This window comes from Aristolochia californica, unplaced genomic scaffold (assembly GCF_029961685.1).
Source record: "Aristolochia californica isolate CCGP_79_NKW_82.1479 unplaced genomic scaffold, dmAriCali1.0.hap1 SCAF_2, whole genome shotgun sequence".
NCBI lineage: Eukaryota > Viridiplantae > Streptophyta > Magnoliopsida > Piperales > Aristolochiaceae > Aristolochia > Aristolochia californica.
The window spans coordinates 49,635,792-49,651,296 of NW_027181881.1; the positions used below are offsets into that span (position 1 = coordinate 49,635,792).

The window sequence follows — 15,505 nt, forward strand, 5'->3', positions numbered from 1 at the left end:
ATCAACAGTCTGATTTTTCAAACGGGAAACTATAAATACCCCACCAAACGGTGAGTAAATGAATGAATGAGTATTTACTGACATTTTTTCAAGCCACAAACCTTTATCGTACAAATTTCTACCAAAAATGCTTTAGAAAAAGAGAGAAAGAGTCTCACCTTTGAAAAACCTTCAATCTTTTTCAATCATCCTTGCATGGATCATAGTACAAGCTCCTTGATCTATTTATAACGTGCTACAAAAGAGGAGGCAGCTTAAATCGCTCAAGGAGAATTATCTCTCCAAGTAAGTGTGTAATTTTCCCTTTCTTTTTATGAAATTGTGAAAAGTTCATCTAGACCCTGTTAATCTAGATAGCAAGGTCTAGCTAGAACTAGAATCCAGTAGCAATTTTTGGGAGAGATTGGCTTGTGTAAAAATCGTGTATTAAGCTACACGTGGCCAAAGAGAGTTGGAATCTCTTTGTAATTTTTCAGTTATTAGAGCATAATAGTAGAAATTTTCCTTAGCAAGTGCTCTTTGGTGGTGACTATCACTAGGGGAACATCTATTACAAAAATTCTTTTGTCCCTATGGTGTGTGCATGTTGCTATTTATATTGAATTATTTTTATGCATGATATTTTAATTACACATACAAATCGGTTTTTAATTTGAATATCTCAATTCACCACCCCTTTTGTGAAGCCACCCAAGCCAACAAAACTTACCGTCAACAGTTACTAGGTGCAAACATCTGGATATATAAAAGAATTTTCAACAACTATCAATCAATTTATTCAAGTATTGATTGGTTTACAAATGCAAGGGTTACTTTTTTCAAGCATTATATCAATTTGAATTTCTACTCTTTTTTTATTTATTTAATCCTCCCGTGGATGCATATATTTAAAACTACTTTGTGTTTTTGGAAAACTATCAATTTATTAAATTTTTTTAAATGACCTTGTTGTTCTGTCCTCGATGTTTATATTTAAAAATGTTTTTAACGACATTTTATAATGATCAATTTAATAACTTTGTTGCAATTAATGAAATTTACTTGAAGCTAATTAAATATTTGAGGTGGTTATGTTTCAATAATTTTTTTTATATGTTTATATCATATACTCTTTAATCTCACTCATTATTTAAATGCATATTATAAACTAACATTTTAGATTAAAACTTTAAGTATGTTTGTTCTTACAATAATTCAAAAATGAAGTATAAAAATCATTCTAATCTGCAATATGATCTAATCCAATCCGCATAGAAATAGATGACACATGAGAGTATAATTGGGTGTAACTGCTTCCCTATGATCAATTGGGTCTCACCTGATTTTGGTCTTAAAACTCATGGGGTAGAAGGTGAACAAGGTTCAGTTGAATCTAGTTCAACCGATCAATCTCTAATCCAATAAGCCCTGTGCCCTATAATTTCACCCCATTCTTGGCTGCTCATAAACTTTCACCATTTTTTACTAGTCTATTATGCCCATACGTAATCCTGCTTTAATAAGGCCAGCTTTTGTTGCTGATAACTTTTTTTTTTTCATTGTGTTTGCAGCCCATTACTGGTTCAATGAACAGGAGATTTTGAGCTTGTTCACTCTTTCTCTTTCCAATGCTTTCCAAAAGGACAAGAGAAGAATGAAGCTCTCCATGAAAGCATAATAATACCATCTGCTGCTTAAGTTCATAAACTAAATGCTGTTGGCAGCTTTCTATTGCCTAGCAGGGACAATGTGGAAGAGTTTTTCCTATCATTTATATTTTGGAAGCTGAAAGTTCTGATTCGGTCAGCTCCACACAATCCCCTGTCGCTTCTTGTAAGGTCAGTCCCACGCAATCCTATGGCATAGACACCATGTCACCCATCCTCGTAAGATATATTCTACACTGGTTACTGCTTGAATGGATTAAGACATGTCAAAAGAATGGAGGAAACCGTGTTTGAAGCCCAAGGCAGAGGTGGAGTTGAGGGGAAAGGATAAGAATTTGCAGGGATATCCAGTTGCAAATGCAGGAAGATTTGAGTTGGAGATAATTCTTCCTTTTCTTTAGCATTGCGTGCGCCTCTATTTTTTTTAGTGGCCATTGGTTAAGAACCATCGAGGCAGCCGACTATTTTTTTTTTTTTTTTTTTTTTATCAATGGTTAATATTTAGATTTAACTTGTTCATGGCAATTGGTAAGTCTGAGTTTAACTATTTGGTGCTTTACGAAAATACGAGTACACAAGCTCGAATCCTTGAGAACACACTCATGTTATCATGAATGCAGCAAGGCAACAATAAGAAATTTTTTTTTGCTACAATCTAAGAAAAAGATAACAGTAATTGCAGACACTATGAGTTGCTCATAATCACTTCACGGAAAGCCCTCCATTTTCTGTTGGCAATTAAAATGAATAGATTGGCTTCGAGTTCCTCAGAGATCTTTATCTGATACTTCATCCGTCAGATCATTGGAACTGGAAGAGGTGAAGAGAAAATACACTGTGAGATACTAACAGAAAACATTAAAATCTACTGTGATCATAGTTCTATCGAGCAGCAGCGATGGAACATTTCAATGATTCTATGATAGTTTGATGGCTATAAATCAAGTGGTGCAATCTGAAATAGGGGCACCTTTCGTCATCATTCCACATTGAGCTGTTCCTTATGCCTTTTAAGTAGAGAAGATGGAGAGTTCAGAGAAGTGTAAAAAGAGTCCTCTAGATTCAAGATTACCTATATTGGCCGCAATGCCTGCTCAGATCTTGACACAAAACCTTCTTTACATCACCTGCTCTAACCAATCCTTTCCTTATCAATCCAGCCAACTACATAAATAAAACACGGAGATGAATATACTGCTCAATCTAAATTGTGTTTCTTTACTGGAATTCAATGACATGCCCAACAAAGCATGCACAAGAGAAACACTTTACTTGCCCCAGAAACAAGCTATCCAATTCTTTATCTTGCAGCGGCCATAAAAATAATGTCATTGGAAGGTTAGGAACCTATGAGAATTTAAATCATCTTTTCTTGTCACAAAGGAGGGCTTACACTTAAATTATTCACTTGTAGAGCAACAAAAGAGGGTTACACCTAATTTATCCACTTGTAGAACCACAAAAGAGGACCTAAATCACAAAAGAGGGTCTGCACTCGAGGAGGAGTGTTAATGAATAGTCTCACATGGATTATGGAGTACAAAGATTTTGAGTTTATTAATTGGGAAAGAGGTTTCCTAAGTTGGCTAATCATTTTGAGATGGACCTTGGACCTAACTTAACACTTATAATATATGGAATTCATAAACAAGTTTAGTAATGATGAACCTAATTATTTAAATCAAGCTAAAAAATTACTGGACAAAAATTTGAAATAAAAATGATGAAGTTCTTTTAAAAATTAAGATCTTTAAGCAGAAGTTATATCATCATTTGTTACCATTGATATCAACCTTGAGCTGTGCCTTTATTTGATTAAAGAAACTAAAGTGTTGCTTCTGAAAAAAACCTCAAATGCATGTTTTTTTTTTCTTTGAGAAGTAAAAAGTATGCCATCCTTTGAAACACTTTGAAACTTGAAATATCTTAAAGAACCCAACTGAAACTAGGAATGAAGCTGTCCTTGTCATCCTCCCCCTTCCCTGTCTCTGTTGTGATAAATAGAGAGCTAAGCCCTCCCTGTCTGACCCTCATATGGAGGCCAGGAGGGGTGTCTTCTGCCCTCCCTCCGAATGACCAGAGGTGGGCCCTTCTCCTACTTTTTTTTAAAATTCGTAATTCTTTATGAATGGTAAATTAATAAAATTAAAGAACCAATTAATATTACAAATAGAAAAATGTAAGCTTTCTTGTCTTTGTCATAAATCAATCCAAGGGGTGATAGTAATTTCAAAATTTTCCAAGGGATAAGAGTAATTTCACCTAAATAAATATAAATTTCATCCCTAATAAAAATCTAATTTGATAAGGAAAATTTAGAAAGGAAGTCCAACATGTAATAGTTAATTTCCAGAAGATCTTAGATCATAAACCTAGGAAAGATATTATTTTGAATAAACAAAAGTCAGGTATCATATTTATTCTAGTCATTAGCTCACCTCATCTTCCGTTTCCTCCAGCAGCCTGGGCATTGAACAGAGGCAAGTAAATGTAAACTTATGAGCCAGTGGCCAGGAAAATAGAAAAATACATTTAAAAAAAAGAAAGAAAATTGAATGGCTAGAGTTTTGTGATTCACCATGGTTGCCAGTTTATATAAAGGCCAAGCAAAATAAAGAAAAAAGTATAAAAACATGGCATTGATGTAAATGAGAGTTAGGACCACTGAATGGTACAATCACAAGAGCACAAATACTTCAAATTTTCTTTTTGTTATTATTAAGTTGGAAAAATCCCACATTGAAAAATAGAAAGAAAATTTAATTGGCTATAAAATTGAGCAATAAACTTCCTAAGTGGCTAGTCATTTAAAGATGGAATCGGGCTCAACTCAACACCCAAAAATTACCATGCTAATAAACACCCAAAGACATTGGAAAAGCTAAAATCCAAAACCTTTAGATGAACAACACCCAACAATTACCATGCTAATAGACACCCAAAGACATAGGACAAGCTAAAATCCAAAACCTTCAGATGAGCAAACCAATTAAACCTACTAAGCCAAAGGTAAAATGTGCAAAATCTAATTATGACAAAAGATAATTATCATTGAAAAATGAACCATATGAGAAGTAATATAAATTTTTGTATAGTAATACCTTCCGCAATAGGTAGATATATCCTTCGCATGTGCCTTTGCCTCTTGTTTATCTAATACAAATGAAGTGCTTTAGAAATAAATGTATTGATTCTTAGAAGTAAGAAACTAGCAAAAAAAAAAAATGCCCAATAAGTTAAACGTACATGAAAAGGAAAAGAGCAGACAAAAGTTGCACAATTGCCCATATTACAAACAATAATATCATTAGGACCAATATGTATTTCTTTCTCCTTTATTTTAGGTGTGAGTGAGAGGGAGAGGGTTGTGGGGTCGCGTTAGTGCATTTTCATCCTTCCTCTCATAAACGGTATCTTTCGACCTGCAACTCAGCTAGGTTGACTTGGTTACAGGAAGGGTCGGATCAGATCAGAGGCTGAGACTTGCCCCTTCAATTCTGAACCAATCTCCCCCAAGTCAACCTGTGTCTGCCACGAGTGCACCCAAGTCTCAATCTGACATCGGTGATCCAACATGGAATTTTAGAAAGTCAGATCCCAGTTCCGAGCCGTAATACCACGCTTAGAAGTCGGTTGATGCTCAGAAGGGTCTTTTTCTTCAAGGTATAGACTCAGTTACAAATCGCATAATATATACTTGAATTTTTCAACAAAACAAAACAAATCTATACTTGTCAATATCATCACAAAAGGTATGACATGTTTCACATGTTGTTGTATTCATATGAGCATTTAACAGATCAACAGACAGGAGCAAAAAAAATCATGTTGTGAATAAAATAAATTACAACAGAAGTTATGCCGTATACTACCAGCTTTAAGACTGTCCCAGGAATGCACTTTTACCCATTCACGTTGGGATGTATCCACCTGCAAAAGCATGTATTTCAGCAATTAAAACAGCCATGTTTTGGCACGAAAAATAATTTGCTTCAAAGTGCAATGAGAACAATTAAGATTAACAACTGAAGGAGGAACATCAGATGATAATAAAAGCTCAACCAAATCCAAAAGAAAACTCACTTTCTGCAGAGTGTAATCTTGCATTTTGTCACACAGATTATCCAAAAGTTCAACAACTCTTAACTCACTAACCCTAAAAATTGAGACATATAATTAGTAAGCAATAATAAGCATGGATGGCAATTCTATGGAAAGACAGCCAATGAAGGTAGCTTATAATAAACTTCAAATGAAGCGAGAGAGAGAGAGAGAGAGAGAGAGAGAGAGAGAGGATCAGTTTTGTGCAACAGTCAAAAAGGAAAGATGCAATACTGTCTCCCATCCACAAAATAGATGGGCTTTTATAAGATTTCACTGTGGTACCTATAATCAATAACTTTCCCTTCACGTTGGCCTTTGGAATCCAAACGGTGTCGCATATCCAAATGGTTTCTTGGTTTCTCCTGAAAGAAGTGTTTGTACCAGAAAGCAAAAATGTGAGATTCCAGGTTGGAATTTTAGCAAAGAAATAGAAAAGCGAATACCTAATATCTGCATCCTTTACCAGGTAAATTCTACAAGAAAACACCCCAGTTTGCCTCTTAATAGGGATCTTATGGTCTCTCTATGCCATCGATGTTGTTTTCAAAACTTGCGACAATAGAAACTAGGATTTAAATTTCTGTTGTTTCACAAAGTGTAATAGATTTTACTTTATTAGCAGAGAGAATGTATTAGGGAGCCTCACACAGAAGGGTGTGTGGCTCAAGTGTATAGGGTTTATGTTTTCAAGTTAAAAAGAGAAGCTCTGTAAAGGGCATCCACTTAGTGGGTCCCAGCACTAATTGTAATTGTTGGAGAAGAGATAGAAGGCCATGACGTGACTAGAAACTTTAAAGTATCAACAATGAAATTGTGTGTATGTGTTCGTGTGACACATATAACAGTTGTTCAATGATATTTCTAATGCTCAGAATGGATAACCTTACAGAAAAAATGGATGGCTTCACAGTTCAGATTGACAGGATTGAGTCAGAGGTAGAGGAGCCCTGTTTTTTGAAAGCAAGTTCAATCTGAAGCTGAATAAAATTCAGATATGTCTGGCAAAAGGTAGACTTGAGGAGGTTGAAGGCAAGTAAGCTGAGCAAAATCCGATGAGTTTGGGGCAAGGTCAACTTAAAAGGCTGAAGGTGAGAAGCCGAAAGATAATGATGTGGTAGACACTCCAGTTTCAGTTGAAAAGGATGTGGTAACCCTTCAAATAGGATTGTGCAGCCAAGGTTAGCTCATTTGGACTTTCCCAATTTCAGTTTGGAGGATATCCCACAGATTGGGTGTACTAGGTGGAATAATTTTTTTATCTCCACACAGACCAAAAGGTGTTACTCTTTATTATCTAAGAAGGAAAATCTTTGCCATGGTACAAGTAGAACTAGAAGGCAGAGTTGGCAATGGGTTGGGACTTTTATTCTACTGTGAGAGCCTTCTGTATTTTGGACCCACTATACAGGAAGATTGTGATGTTGCAATATCCAAATTGAAGCAAACGGGTACCCGTAAAAACTACCTAGCCAAGTTTGCGCGTCTAGCGAATCAGGTATTCTGGTCAAAGAAGGCACAAATGGGATGCTTCATTAGTGGGCTAAAAGAAGAGTTAGTGTCTGATGTCTAGGTATTCAAAGCCCAAAACCTTGCTAGCCATCAAGTAGGCATAAATGCACGAAGAGCATCATCAAATTTCGAAAGCTGGAGATATATATTTTCCACACTAGAGGAGATGGAGGTGTGAAGATCCAAAAGCCTATGCCTTACTGTGACAAAAAGTTTACAGGGACACTGGTGTCAGAAATTCCAGCTATTTTTATTTGAGGGCTCCGAAGGTAGTAGCAGCTCAATAATAAAACAGAATAGTTTGGCAAGGGATGACATGAGAGCAGCATCATAGTTGAGCCTTGGGTACGAGGTTCATGCAGAGGGGGTAAAATGATAGAAAATGGGAGTGAAATTTTTGTTATTTACCCAAGTGCATTAGGTTTTATTATATAGTAGGGAAAGCATGCCAGGGAGCCTCACACAATAGGGCATGTGGTTCTAGTGGTCTAGAGTTTGTTTATTTAATTTATTTATTTTATAAAGATGTATTAATAAAACGAGAGAGAACAAAATTTTATAAAATTTGGGGGAGCATATCCCTTACAACCAGTGATTGTAGGTTAGCTCCCTGCCTAGCAAACACATCTGCTGCCGAATTAGCGGATCTTGGAATGTGAGTCCAAATACAAGAAACAATTGAGGTAATCTCTAAAATTTCCCGAAAGGTACCCCAATGCCGCCACAGGGGAGGAGAAGCATTCTCACACCAACTGATAACCACTTTTGAGTCACCTTCGATATGAAGAGGCCCGCTGCAATTGTCCCTGAAGATGCGGAGACCGGAGAGGAGGCCATGTAACTCAGCAAACATAGAGTCAAATATGCCCAAAGGGAAGAGCTGATTACTGGAATGGTCTGAAATGACTCCTCCGAAGTTTGTTTATTTAAATTGGGAGGAGCTTTGTATGGGCTGTAATCCAGTGTCCACTTAGAAGGCCGTAATGTGACTAGAGGGGGTAGCTTAGAGCCTCAAATTATCCTGTGTTTACTTTTTTCTCTCCCTTTCTCTCTTGAGCACACAAAAACCTAATCCAGTGTCTAATTCATGCCAAGCCTCAACTCTCTCATAATCCAACTTTTCCGCTTAACAATGCTACTAATCCTGTGGTAGGTTATATGTCATGAAAGTTTAAGCCAGTATTTATGGCACTGAAAACTTAGTTACCACAAATGGGACAGTATAGCAAAATAGTTGATCTGAAGTAAATTACAAAGACAACTACAATGTTTTGATGGATTTGTATCAATCAGTTTTTATGTCCTTCAAGCTGCAAAATAAAAATAGCTTTGACATATATTATTTGGATAAAAAACAATATATTTGAGAAAACCAAAAATAAGCAGTGCAGTGACTATAATATATGCTTCTTATTGGTAAAATCTTTCCAATGCCTCAAGGATAAACTAATGTGGAACTGAGAACCGCTGGAACATAAAAGTAATTATATAATAGAAGCAAACTGGTCCATCAGTAAAAATGGAAAAAGGGACTGAGTGCAAAGAGAAGCCCAACCGATGGGTTTAGTCATAGACAAACTAAACTGTTTATTTTTTATTCAAAAAAAATAATCTCAAAGCATACATCTAACATGAGTTAGAAATTCTAATCTTTATATGAATGTAGACGTGGAATCACGTCCAAAGGGAAGTCCATATATATAAGAATAGTGTACAATTAACAAGCACAGTTCAGGACGGTGAATAAAATTGGTTTAAATAAACACTCTTAAAATTTAGACTTGCTAAATGAGTAATAATAAGCAAATGGTAACATACAATGACATAGTAAAGCCGAGTGTGTACAGTATAGTCCATTATAACATACCTTAAAATAGTGCTGATAATATATGAAAAAAAATTAAAGACTTTCTCAGGTAATAACTCTTACATTGGAAAGTCCAATCTCAAGCTCCGCCTGCAAATGGTTTAGTAGTACAATCAGACCCCATATTCATCTATAAAAAAGATAAAAGTGAATTACTCCTCGAATTAAAGCGCAATTTCATGAAGAATGTGCAAGAACAAAGGATTGGAGATCTGTCAAACATCAGGAGAAAGTTGAACTTCCCAGTGAACAAAAGCCAAAAAAGAACAATAAAAAAATTATATTTGCTCTTATAGCAGCAGGAACTTATCAAGCACGATAGACTACTTAAACAAGCAACAGTTTCCAAATATTTGTTCTCATCGCAGCGGGAACTTACCAAGCACGACAAACAACTTAAACAAGCAACAGTTTCCACGTTATACTGTGAGACACTCCAATGATCAAAATAGAAATCGTAACATAATGACATTAGGCCCCTCATATTCATTGGAAACCAGAAATAGTTTTCTCGAACAATAAATTTAAAATATTAGGTAAATAATCGAACTTGTCAAACAGCAGCCTGATTAAGAGCACGCACTCAACACCCTTCAGATATTTATTTACAATTTTCAATATCGAACACCCATTTATCGGCAACACAAACACAAAATTTAAGTTCAAATTGCAAAAAAAAATTAAATGAACTAAAGACTGCACCATTAATGGATCTTTATGAAAATGGGGCAAAAATCTAAATATTATACAGTAATGCAGTGATATAGGTCCACGTAATTAAGTAAAATCTTCAGTAAATCGAGAAGAGATCCATTTGCAAGATCATACCGCCACAGCCGAGCAAGCGGCGCATTTGTCGTCCACGCAAGACACTGAAGCAAAAGTCGAGATAACCATGAGGACCCAAATGAGGTTTTTGGCGGCAGTCCGCTTCTCCATTTTGTGCCGCTCTGCGTTTTCCGGGCTGCTTTCCGTCAGAAAACGAGTATGAAGTATGAACGTCTGACTTCCCAGAATGAAGAGCGACCGGGCCGAGGGCAAAAACAAAAGGGTGATTTCCAAGCATGACCCTCTTACATTTTGTATTTCCCAATACAGCCGACTCAGTATTTCCAACAAGACGATAAATTCAACTTCAATTCATGTTTGGGTGTTAGTGTTGACGAGTTCAAGTGGCTGGAAAACAGATTACAGTGTTAATGCCCCCAAATGAAAAATATGATATAAAGAAGACAATGATTAACCTTGTGTAATATAATTAAATAGAATATATACCTAAACCTATAATTAACCAAAATAAACGTATTTACTACACTTATAAGTGATTTAAGGTGTAGTATTAGAATATATTAATATCCTAATTAATGAAAAACTATATTATATTACTTAATGATTACAGTTTATTATAAATTAAAACAATAATTCCGTGTGACTAGAATAAATTATACAAAATTAATAAAAAATTAAAAAATAACATAAGAGAATATAATAAATAAACCTAATGGTTTAATTAATTATAGAAATTGGAGAATTAAACCAATTAATGATTACATTTTATTATTAATTAATATACTACTTACGTGTGACTAGAATAAATTATTTAAAATAAATAAAAGAGTTAAAAATAACATAAGTGAATATAATAAATAAATAAATTATTTTGTAATAACATAAGATATAGTTTAACATTAAAACTCACTATTTTAATACAGAATAAAAAATACATAATAAATAAATAAATATATTAATTTATCAATAACATAATATATATTTTACATATTATTAATTAATAATATATTAACAAAAAATGAAAAACTAATGGTTTAATTATTTGGATAATTAAACCAATTATGATGATGGTTTAATTTTTCCTAACTTGGGAAAAATTAAACATCGTCTTCCTCAACGGCGGGCCAACGGGCAACGGCGACAGAGGCAATGCTCCGATGGTACGCCGAGAGGGAGAAAAGAGGGAGGTCGAGAGAGAAGAGAAGTCAGGAGGCTGAGAGGCTTTGCGACAGAGGCTCGGCCTCCCGTGCTCTGCAACAGAGATCGAGAGGGAGAGGAGAGGGAGGCCGAGAGGGCGGAAGGCCGACAGGGGTGGGGGAAGAGGGAGGAGAAAAAAAAAACTTTATTGAAGGATTGCAGAGAAAACAGAGAAAGCAGAGAATAGCGAATGACGATAAATTTTTCCTTTCACAGGGGGGAGGGGTGGAAGAAACTATAAGACAACTAGCCAATGCAACCCGAAAAGGTTAACCGTTTAAGGTGCGGAAGACCAGGTCATAACACAGATCACCAACATATTCTAACACTCCCCTGCAAACCAAACCCCCGGGTTAAACCCAAGACAAATTCCAAATTCAAATACAAATGCAAAATCCCCGTGCCAAACATACGAACGCGGGGGGAATTCGAAGGTGGGATGGGCGAAACCTGCTCTGATACCATGTAAGAAAACTAACCAATGCGACCCAAAAAAGGTTAACCATTTAAGGTGCGAAAGAACGGGTCATAACACAGATCACCAACATATTCCAATAGAAGCAACGCGAGTTGCGTGAGGAAAGTGGTTGATTCACAAAATAGGTATGAATCAACTTTCCCCTATTTTTGCCTGAGCGCATGAAATGGTGTAACCTCACTTCAATTCATTTCTTTCTACACTAATGTCATTATTTGATGAACTAGGTAATGCAGGGGGAATTCATTCCACTTCATTGTGGACTAACCCCCCCTAAATAGATCGACTAAATTTTAACAAAAAACGTCCAAGTAAAGGTTTTTTTGCCTTTAAAAATTATCTATTATTTATATTTTTAGATAAAAAAATTAAAGATTATATTAATCAGTTCTAAATTCATGATCTATAGAACAAAGATGTCAAATTTATGATTTATAGTCATTGAGATAGAATACCCCTGTTTTAACCTTGAGGAATAACTATGCTCCATAATTACTATAATATTATGTTAACTATTAAAAAATAATTATATTATCATGTAATAGAATGCTATGTTATATACCTTTATATTCCTATATTATCATATAGTCGTAAGATAGGAATAAAAGTATTTTTGCTCCAAAGACTAGCATTTTTGGTAACTAAATTATGTAATTAACATCAATTAATATATAATCGTTAAATTTTTTAAAAAATTTCTAGGATAAGGTGGTGGGACTACTGCTCCCATCTCTCTATTTTTCTTTTGCACCAAAAGAGATGGATGGGAATGCCTTCCTGTCTAGGGGTGGCATCGAGCTGAGCCAAGCTCGAACCAACATATGCTCAAGCTTGGCTTGAACTGAATGTTTTGAACTCTAGCTCAGCCTTACGCCTAAAATTGGAATCGAACTCGAGCCCAAAATTTTTAATTGAGCTTAAGTAGGGTTCGAGCTCCAACCTTCATTCAAAACTTTAAAAATAAAAAAAATACAAAAATAATCAAAAGAATATTATGATGACTTTGATACCAATGAACTGCAAGGTATCACAGAGGAATCCAAGACTTTGTAATGGACCATACTAATGTACAATACCAGCTTAATAGACCTACTAGAAAGAACAAACACCTCCATCAATAGTATTTATTCCATTGGCAAACAACAACATTAGATGTTAAGGGACCAATGGTTAAACGATCGATCGTCTTTGAAGTTTGAAATGAATAAGAGCAACTATCAACCAATTAAAGAGGGAATTGACAAGAACAATTAGAGTAAATGGTATTTTCATAAAATAACGAGTCAGCTTACGAGCTAGCAAACCGAGTTTGGAAAATCTCGAGTTTAGCTTGTTATATTTAACAAGCCTTATTTCAAGTTTGAGTTTGAGCCGAGCTCAAATAAAAATTGAACTAAACCGAGCTCAAACGGTTTGGCTTGGTGCCATCCCTACTCCTGGCCTCTCTCTAGCTCATTTTTGGGTGATCTAAAAAGCAAGAGAAAGGCAAATCAATCTAACACAAATGATAATTGTTTGTTTAGAAAATTCAAGGACCAAAATGATAGAGAGTCGCACTATCTCTGTTGTTGGTTCCATCACTAAGAAGATTAATTGTGTAAACCTCTATGGCACCAATAATCATGGGAAGAGTTGAATTTGTGGTCGCAACCAAAGCAATTGACATATTTGCGCTCTGACGCAGGTTATCAATTATGACTTCTAGAAACTCTATAAAAGGAACTACGGAGACCACACCTTGCTTTTCCTCATCGATGGACATGATCTCTTCTCCGTTACATCCAATTTAGACACTGACATGTAAAGAGGGATGTGGTTGTTGAAAGATGGTGATCAGAGATATGATATGGACGGATTCCAGGTTGATTGACGACTGCAACTCAAACAATGAACGCTTATTTAAAATTTCAATCTACTGGTTGTTCGAGTTCCTGTGATCATGGTAAGAGAGGTCAAAAATTTCAGAAAAAGAGAAACAAATCAATAGTCAAAATCTGGGAGATGACAAGATATTCTTATTTAGCTGATAGGTTTTTTGGATCTGTAAACAAGTCTTCTCACCATTGTGATTAGCATCCGCTTTCCAGTACATTCCCGAATCCAAAATCCTTACTTGCATAGCACATATGGATGGTAAACATCTGCTTGATGTCTTGTTGGAGCACATAAGGAGAAAAAATCACGGAGAATGCTTGACTATGATGCTTTTGTTGCTTGCCGAAAGGAAGTGGTGGTGAATGCACTTTGATAGGATTATACAAATCAAATTATACCTAGGGAGCAAAATTAAATGCATAGATTTAACGTGGTTCACCTAAATCGGGCTACGTCCACAACTGCTGAAGATAATTCTTTATAGGGAATATAGTTTAGAGTTTACAATTTCCTATCCATACAATTCATACATTAATCTACCACTGCAGATAAATAAATACAAATCTGTAAAATGAACAATGTAACCTATATGAAGATCCTAAGACTCGTCGACACCCAAATAGCACCGGTCAGAAACAACGCGAAACAAACAGCACACGATCAGTAATAAAACGAACCAGACAATGCCTCTGCGGAGGCGTTCCTTCTTCCTCTCCTTCGCTCTCTCCCTCTACACTGAGGATAAAATGCCATTCTTCCTTCTCTGGTCTCTCTCACTCTACACTGAGGATAGAGACGCCCAACGAGAAGAATCACATAGCGTCGGAGCAGTACAACGACGGCAAGCAGATAGCTCTATTTCTGTAGCAACGTCTCGGCAGGAAAGGAAGTAGTTTCTCACTATATCGGTCGCACAAGAGTTTCTCACTCGAAGCACGAAGATTTCTCTCTCTCTCTGAAAATCAATCCTTCAAAGAGCTTCACCGAAAAAATCCGAACCTATTTTTGTTTCTCTCGTTTTTCCCTTTTTCTCTCACACTATCGAAAACATCACAACGGGATTCAGAAACCATCGGGGGGAGAGGGAGATATGAAATAAGAGTAAGGTTTAATGAGGTTGAGTGTTCCACACACCAACCTCATAAAGAAAACCAGAAATTCCCTATATGTCTCTTGACTATTCAAACTCAGGGATTCCCTAACAATCTCCCACTTGAAGACTGATATCAATTTGTCTTCACACATATCAATGCAACAACTTTATCTAGGTCTCTTCATTCTTGTAGACCAACTGAAGCTGAACTTCAGTTTATCAATAGTCACCGACTTTGTTAGCATGTTCGCAGGATTCCTGTTACCTTGGATTTTCTTCAGCGTTAGCACCTCATCCTTTAACAAAGATCTGATGAAATGATAACAAAGACCAATGTGCTTGGTTCTAGAATGAAATAAAGAATTCTTTGCCAGATGTATCGCACTCTGACCGTCACTGTGCAAGGCATTCATCCTTTGCTCGAAACCAAGCTCGGTTAACAATCCTTGAAGTCATATCATCTCTTTACTAGCTTCTATTATAACTATATATTCAGGTTCAGTGGTGGATAATGCAACAATCTTCTGTATCTGCGACATCCAACTAACAGCTGTTGTGCCCACGGTAAACACATAACCAGTGGTGCTTCTCCGGTGATCAACTTCTTCTGCAAAATCTGCATCTGTGTACCCTTGCACTTGCAATTCATTTTTGCGAAAGTGCAAACACTTATATGTGGTGCCACGCAGATATCTCAAGATCCACTTTACTGCCTTCCAGTGGGTCTCACCTAGGTTTGACATAAATCTGCTAACGATTCTCACTGAATGACCAATATCTGGTCTCGTACAAACCATTGCATATATCAAACTACCAATGGCTGAGGCATAGGTAACCTTATCCATGAGCTCTCTCTCTTCTTCCATGTGAGGAGACTGATCCTTGGATAGACTGATCCTTGTCCAAGGGTATGCCAATTGGCTTGGCATTGCTCATATTGAATCTCT

The 15,505-nt window shown here is 36.1% G+C and overlaps 1 protein-coding gene across 1 annotated transcript; it reads right to left on the reverse strand.

The window, feature by feature from the left end:
• Positions 1–2,140: 2,140 nt before the first annotated feature.
• LOC137956523 (uncharacterized) lies at positions 2,141–10,127 on the reverse strand. The gene is made up of 9 exons (XM_068804056.1): positions 9,955–10,127; positions 9,190–9,216; positions 6,033–6,112; positions 5,730–5,802; positions 5,519–5,576; positions 4,748–4,799; positions 4,085–4,109; positions 2,719–2,810; positions 2,141–2,456 (listed from the first exon to the last, which is right to left on the reverse strand). The coding sequence occupies exons 1-9, from the start codon at positions 10,063–10,065 to the stop codon at positions 2,414–2,416; spliced, it is 561 nt and encodes a 186-aa protein (XP_068660157.1). The 5' UTR covers positions 10,066–10,127; the 3' UTR covers positions 2,141–2,413.
• Positions 10,128–15,505: the final 5,378 nt, after the last annotated feature.